The sequence below is a fragment of the Colobus angolensis genome, unplaced genomic scaffold (assembly GCF_000951035.1).
Source record: "Colobus angolensis palliatus isolate OR3802 unplaced genomic scaffold, Cang.pa_1.0 Scaffold88, whole genome shotgun sequence".
Taxonomy (NCBI): domain Eukaryota; kingdom Metazoa; phylum Chordata; class Mammalia; order Primates; family Cercopithecidae; genus Colobus; species Colobus angolensis.
In genome coordinates, this window is record NW_012122709.1 from 6,924,975 (window position 1) to 6,932,918 (window position 7,944).

A 7,944-nucleotide genomic window follows, 5' to 3' on the forward strand; every position below is an offset into this window, starting at 1 on the left:
TCCCAAAATGTTGGGAGTTACAGGCATGAGTCTCTATTCCTTGCTGGTGTTTTTTTTTTTTTTTTTTTTTTTTTTTGAGGTGGAGTCTCGCTCTGTTGCCCAGGCTGAGTGCAGTGGCCAGATCTCAGCTCACTGCAAGCTCCGCCAGCCTCCCAAGTAGCTGGGACTACAGGCGCCCGCCATGTCGCCCGCCTAGGTTTTTTGTATTTTTTAGTGGAGACAGGGTTTCACAGTGTTAGAGCCAGGATGGTCTCGACCTCCTGACCTCGTGATCCGCCTGTCTCGGCCTCCCAAATTGCTGGGATTACAGGCTTGAGCCACCGCGCCCGGCCGTGTTTTGTCTTAATCTGTTCAGGTAATTAATGTCTCTAGAGTGTTTTAATTTCTTTCAAGAGGTAGTTAATTACTTTTAATCTGACTTGATTTTATACCAACACTTACCATCGAGTTTGATTATGGGTGCAGTTATAATTCTCCTAGAGTTAATTCTTTTTCCCCTGGTAAAAGATTTTAAACTGCCTAGGCTTAATCAGTAAATAATCAGCAGCTATTGTTGCCTATTGTATAGCTTTCTCAGTGAGAATTTCTAGTTAATTTTTAGCTGGTGCTTGAAGTAGTCATACTGAGCTTCTTAATATATATCCCTTTTAACTTAACGATTGTCACACTATGTATGTTTTTTTTCTATTTTCACACTTATCCTCAACATTTTTCGAGGCAAGGACTACTTCCTCAAATGTGAATGAGAGTCCATTTCTGCCTGAGCAGCATTCTGTGTAACTAAAAGCCCTTTAAGCCCTACTGGCTGAAATATTGTGAAATATTTTTCTTCAGAAAAGTAGAGAATTTGACTCCTAATTGTGTTCATGGGATTGTTACATAGATTCAAAACAAAACTGTATTACTTGCTTCATTTTGGTTATGGTCAGATGAAATAGTAGGTTTTAAAAGGAAATTCCAGTGACAGTAGGGAACTAGGTAGCTAGCTCATTGGTTTAGATGTGGGTGCCGGTGAAGGTTAGTGGCTTAGGAAGTAGATTAGATATTTATATCCATTGGACTGGGGCTTAAGCTTAGTTTAATGCTCATGGATACAGATAACTCATTTTGATTTACCTCCAGAAATTGTTATTACGCAATTTGTGCAAGTGTTCTCTCACACAAAGGGTATCAGTTTCTGAACACTGATATTTTATAATTTCTGTATCATACTTTGAAATATTTTGGTCAGGCCGGGCGCGGTGGCAAAAAATTTAGCCAGGCGTGGCGGCGAGCGCTTGTAGTCCCAGCTACTTGGGAGGCTGAGGCAGGAGAATGGTGTGAACCCGGGAGGCGGAGCTTGCAGTGAGCCGCGATCACTCCACTGCACTCCAGCCTGGGCGACAAGAGCGAGACTCCGTCTCAAAAAAATAAGTAAATAAATAAATTTGGTCAAGAGCAAAAGTTTTATGTCAAAATGGGAAAGTAGTAGTGATAATAAAAAGTTAGTTTTTTTTTTTTTTTGCGTTAATTCCCATGAATGGATTAAACTAACAGATTAGCCATACTTAGGGGAAATGCCAACTTTTTTTTTTTCCTTTTGAGACAGTGTTGCTCTGTTCCCCAGGTTCAAATGCAGGAGTGCAGTCATGGTTCTCTCACCTCCTGGGCTCAACCAGTCTTCCCACCTCAGCTTTCCTTGCTCTTTTTTAATTTAGGAAAATGTTCCTGTCCATAGCCACTCTTGGGACAAGATTAAACATTACTTTGTTGATGTAGTGTGGAAAACACTTTAGGTTAACAGAGGAGAGAATTAGCAATGAGACTTGTAAATGTTTTCACTACAGGAAGATTGGAGATACTACAACTCAGAATAACTTGTCACCATTGTATATGTATAAGAGGGAGTATCATGACAAAAATGATTAATAAAACTTTTTAAGTTCTTGATTATATTGATTTTTTAAGAAATCTTTGGAGTTAGGCAGAGCAGTTGGTAGGTGTATTTTTATAGAGTACCTGGGCCTTTGCATTAAGGTAGTTGCATTTTTAAAAAGCTTGTAGAATTAAAGGACTTTTTCATATGTTGCCACAATGGAAATGATAATGTGGAATGTAGAAAGTTTACAACTGATGTCCATGTAAGAAGTATTTTGTTCTGTTTTGAATTTTCTCTTTACAAATGTAAGTGTACCAAGCTACTGCTTTTGAGTATCTTTATCAATCACTGGGATACTAAATTTATTATTATAAGACATTTGAAATTAAGATTTCTAATAGAAACATCAGTTAGTTGAGCAACCAGTATTTATTGAGTGCTAAGTGTGTACTGGCCAGTGAATTTAGACACAGGTAAATAGTGAACAAGATAGACAGTGGTCTCTGCCCTGTTGGAATTAAGCGTAAATTTAGTTAGAAATGATACTACCTGTTTTTTATATGAGACATTTTATACCAGTAATATTTATACTCAGCCAACACATTTTGCTATGATTCCCTCGGTTACATGAAATTGCCCTGATTTTATAGATCTGAAATTTTATATGGTTCAACCTTTTATCACTAGTTGTAATAATTTCTGTGCTTCTGTGGGTGAAAAGAATCAGATTTCGCTAATGCTAAATACCACTGTTTACATACCCTTTTAATTGGAACCTTTTTAAGAGTGTTTTACCTTATGTGAATTGTTTTTTGTAATGTATGTGTGAAAAGAATAAGATCCAAACAAAGGCTATTCATTATAATAAATACCCTGTTAATACTTCCACTAGTACAGAGAAACCATTTATATCCAGTGCTAAAGGCCAGCCAACCATATAATTTGATATGTATGTTTTTCTTAAGGAAAAGTTGCTGCAGTATTACAACTATTTTATATGCCTAGGTAAAGAAATAATAGGATAAGATTTCTAAACCCCACTATGGAGATTTTTACTGGCCTTCTTAATGAAATTTAATAAAAAGAAACGACTGAGAGACAATATTCGTTGATTATTTATCATAAGGTATGTTGAATTGTGCTGAGATAATGTTAGGTTTGAATGAATTCCATTTTCCTTTTACCCAATAGGATGTACAGTTACCCAGCACGTGTACCTCCTCCTCCTCCTATTGCTCGGGCTGTAGTGCCCTCGAAACGTCAGCGTGTATCAGGAAACACCTCACGAAGGGGCAAAAGTGGCTTCAATTCTAAGAGTGGACAGCGGGGATCTTCCAAGTCTGGAAAGTGTATGTATTATTTCATTTTGTGATTTTGGTATCTCTTGTGTTTTGAAATAGGGAAGCTAATGCAGTTAAAATATTGTTGTGCCACATAACTTTCTGTATTCAAAATAATGGAAGAGGCCAGCTGTGTGGTGGCTCATGCTTGTAATCCCACCACTTTGGGAGGCCCAGCGGGCGGATCACCTGAGGTCGGGAGTTCGAGACCAGCCTGTCCAACATGGAGGAACCCCCATCTCTACTGAAAATACAAAACATTAGCCAGGGATGGTGGTGCATGCATGTTATCCTAGCTAATTGGGAGGCTGAGGCAGGAGAATCACTTTTACCCAGGAGGCAGAGGTTGCAGTGAGCCGAGATTGTGCCGTTGCATTCCAGCCTGGGTGACAAGAGCGAACTCCATCTCAAGAAAAATAATTTTAAAAATCCAAAATAATGGAGGAGACAAGATTGTGACTGAGTGGCCAATTCTAGACTGCAACAGCTAGGTGATTTGAAAGATGTCATTTGACTTTATGTAGTTGAGGTGTGTGTTAAGTTTCTGAGGGTTTTTTTTGTGGGTTATTTAAAAACTAAAATTCAGATAGTGTTCAGTATATTGATTTTTTAACTATTCTGTATTGAACTCCTGTAACTGGAAATATGGAAGGCAGTAAAACATAACAGAAGGCCTGATGCAGTGGCTTATGCCTGTAGCCCCAGATGCTTAGGGGGAGGCTAAGACCCTGGGGATCTAGGCTGTGGTGGGAGGATTGCATGAGGCCAGGAGTTCACTGTGATCATACCTGTGAATAGTCACTGCACTCAGAACTGGGCAATGTAGCGATAGCCCAGTTCTAAAAGATATTAAAAAAAAAAAAAATTACAGTAAGTGCTTTATAGTAGAACCAAGGGCCTTTATTACAGGGAAATCTGTACTGGCTCTGTTTCTTCCTGGTTGCTCCTGATGTAGTCTAGTGCCAGTGTATTTGCTAACTCATATCTTCTGTACATTTGATTTTAATCCATCGTTTTGTTTATGTTAAAGTGAAAGGAGATGACCTTCAGGCCATTAAGAAGGAGTTGACCCAGATAAAACAAAAAGTGGATTCTCTCCTGGAAAACCTGGAAAAAATTGAAAAGGAACAGAGCAAACAAGCAGGTAAATGGGTTTTCTGCTTGTTGGGTATATAGTTGGGTTAGTTACGTAAGGCACTTGAAAGTGTATGTTGGAATAGTGGAATATAAAGCAATGTAATATGAAACTTGAGGAGTGTGAATTGGGAAGGGTATTTTTGTGGGAGTATTTAGATTTGTGCTGCAGTTCTGTGATCCTTAGTGGGGATTGTCTACATCCTGTGGACATTACTGCCCCTAGACAGACTTGTCCTTCTCATCCCCAGTAGAGATGAAGAACGATAAGTCAGAAGAGGAGCAGAGCAGCAGCTCCGTGAAGAAAGATGAGACTAATGTGAAGATGGAGTCTGAGGGGGGTGCAGATGACTCTGCTGAGGAGGGGGACCTACTGGATGATGATGATAATGAAGATCGGGGGGATGACCAGGTGAAAACCACGGGAAAGGAAAGAAAAAGGTGGTGGAGGGGGGCTCAGGGACACATGGAGTGCCTCTAACTCCATCCTATTTGTGTCTGTTTCTCACAGCTGGAGTTGATCAAGGATGATGAAAAAGAGGCTGAGGAAGGAGAGGATGACAGAGACAGCGCCAATGGCGAGGATGACTCTTAAGCACATAGTGGGGTTTAGAAATCTTATCCCATTATTTCTTTACCTAGGCGCTTGTCTAAGATCAAATTTTTCACCAGATCCTCTCCCCTAGTATCTTCAGCACATGCTCACTGTTCTCCCCATCCTTGTCCTTCCCACATTCATTAATTCATATTGCCCCGCGCCTAGTCCCATTTTCACTTCCTTTGACGCTCCTAGTAGTTTTGTTAAGTCTTACCCTGTAATTTTTGCTTTTAATCTTGATACCTCTTTATGACTTAACAATAAAAAGGATGTATGGTTTTTATCAACTGTCTCCAAAATAATCTCTTGTTATGCAGGGAGTACAGTTCTTTTCATTCATACATAAGTTCAGTAGTTGCTTCCCTAACTGCAAAGGCAATCTCATTTAGTTGAGTAGCTCCTGAAAGCAGCTTTGAGTTAGAAGTATGTGTGTTACACCCCCACATTAGTGTGCTGTGTGGGGCAGTTCAACACAAATGTAACAATGTATTTTTGTGAATGAGAGTTGGCATGTCAAATGCATCCTCTAGAAAAATAATTAGTGTTATAGTCTTAAGGTTTGTTTTCTAAAGTTGATACTGTGGGTTATTTTTGTGAACAGCCTGATGTTTGGGACCTTTTTTCCTCAAAATAAACAAGTCCTTATTAAACCAGGAATTTGGAGGAAAAAAAACCCTGTTTTTTTATTTTTGTATTTTATTATTGTTTACTTCAAACTTTGTTTTACAGCGTCCTCCACAAAACCTCTAGAATGTACTAGATACATTTTTCTTGGAGTCATAATCATGATGCATACCAACACAACACTACTCAAATTATATTTCATTGAGTTGCATGTTGCATTGAGTGAAATAACTTGACATACAGTGGAGATTGTTTTTCAAAATGGCTTTTACATTCTAATGAAAGTTCAGTGCTTTGTGGTCCAACTAGCACCCTTTTTGAGGTTTTTGTTGTGTGCTAAATTGTTTTGTCCTTAAATAGGAGAGGCTCAGAAAACAAGATTTCAGGAAAATTGCAACAGCTGGACAATGGAACTCCCCCTGCTTTCTTCTGTATTGTTCTTTTAATTACTATTTATAGCCTCAGTTACCTTCTGAATTCTGAAGTGTATACCTCCATGTTGAAAATAAGAAAACTGTTATTTCCTGATACTCCACAGTCTGCCTTCCCAGGTGATTGAGAACATAAAGAATGTTACATTTATTTTACCCTAAATGATCTTTTACCCCTATTAGCTGATCTTTGTGTTTTCCCTCAACTTTATTAATTACAGTGATTATATTTTTAACATCCAGTCTTACTTAAAATGAATATATTAAACAGCTACCAGTGTTGTGATACCTCATCCTTGAAAGGCTTCGTTGATTTGTGTTTTAAACTTCAGTTTTTCCAGCACAACAGAAAATGGCATTTATAATTTTTGTGCACACAGACCTTGGATTCCCCTAAAAAGTTGCTATTGTTTCATAGCATGCAGCACTGGCCTTTTTTCATCCTACGCATTACAGGCAAAACTCGTGTCTTATTTATAAGGATTTTATAGATCATTTTCTATATCAGGTGACAAAAGCAGAAAAGAATGAAGAGGCTGAATTATGAACTACCCTTGGAGCCCATATACATGATACAGGCAATTTCTTTTGTATGTTAATTCGGTCAAAAATACTACCCACTTGATGTTTTCTGATCTGATGTGAGCTCATGTTACACAGACTTTTAGTAAGTAACCCGTGACTAGAAAATAAACTGGATGCTTAGGAGAGAGTGTCAGATGTATAAGATGCTAATAAAACATGTTTAATATTATGTTGTTAGCTGTAAGTTTTTGGGAAATACTGGAAAAATTAGTCCACAATCAAGTGTCTACTTTTCACTTCACTGTAGGGCCTCTGTCCTTGCACAGAGCAGTCTATTTAGCTGTGAATACCACAATCTGCAGATGCTCAAGTCCCTTACATAGAATGGCATAGTATTTGTATGTAACCTATGCATATTCTCCTGTATACTTTAAATCATCGCTACATTAAAATACCTGATAAAATGTAAATGGTATGTAAATAGTTGTAACTACTTTTATTTGTATTTTTAAAGTTTTTTTCTTTCCTAGTATTTTCGATCTATAGTTGGCTGAATCTGCATGTGCAAAACCCACGAACACGGAGGGCCAACTATACATTTAAATCTGTAGGAAAGCAGATAATGAAGCTGTGGAAAGCACTTCTTAATATTAGGTTGGTGCAAAAGTAATTGTGCCTTTTGCCGTTACTTTTAATTAGCCGCCATTACTTTTGCAAATAGCTGTAGAGCATGATCACACATTGAAAATCTACACATACATATGATAGGGTTATTGTTGGAATACTAACATGTCTAGTTTGTGTTGATGAGGAAGTCGTTTCACACTCTTGATTTTAGGCTACTGTGAATTAAAGTTCCTCATGTGTTTAAGACAACAGTACTCTAGGTTTTCTATAATCACAGGTGTGCTCATTTAATACGTTGACATTTAGGTTCCTAGGCCAAAACTGTAGCAAAGTAGAGACTGGGATTGAAATACCATATGGTAAAATGCTTTTTGAAATCTGATCCAATGCAGATAAGTACAGGCTTTTTGGGAAAGGAGCTAGTGTTTTTAAAGACCATTTATCAGATGATATGCTTTTAGTCAGTGTGACATTACTTAACCCTGGGCCCTGCAAAGTAAGAATTGAGTTGACTCAATAGAAATTCAGAATAGTAGGCATGGCGGTGCAGGTAAAGGGGTTAGATCTGACAGTCAGTTAATAATTGAGGGATTTCTGATTTAATAATTGAGGGATTTCAGATTGATAGTCTGATTACACTACACTAGTTGGAAGTAAGATTTAAAAGTAAAAACATTTTAATTTGGGATAAAATTCAGAACACAAGTTTCTTAATATGCCATCAAATCTAAGAAAATGTCCTGCAATCATTCAGGAATGCAGTTTTCATTCAGGGTTAGAAAGCAGGAGACGAGGTAGATGAATAAA

General features: G+C 37.9%; 1 protein-coding gene across 8 annotated transcripts in view; it reads left to right on the top strand.

Moving 5' to 3' along the window:
- The window catches only part of HNRNPC (heterogeneous nuclear ribonucleoprotein C (C1/C2)), a 62,159-nt gene extending 56,565 nt beyond the window's left edge, over positions 1-5,594 (top strand). For 6 of the 8 annotated variants that reach the window (XM_011930932.1, XM_011930936.1, XM_011930933.1 and 3 more), the window contains 4 exons: positions 3,050-3,207; positions 4,229-4,342; positions 4,584-4,744; positions 4,844-5,594. In XM_011930932.1, the coding sequence (XP_011786322.1) occupies positions 3,050-3,207; positions 4,229-4,342; positions 4,584-4,744; positions 4,844-4,927 (517 nt within the window). In that variant the 3' untranslated portion in view covers positions 4,928-5,594. The remainder of the gene's footprint in view (positions 1-3,049; positions 3,208-4,228; positions 4,343-4,583; positions 4,745-4,843) is intronic. The other 2 variants (XM_011930935.1, XM_011930940.1) reach the window with 2 other exon arrangements.
- Positions 5,595-7,944: the final 2,350 nt, after the last annotated feature.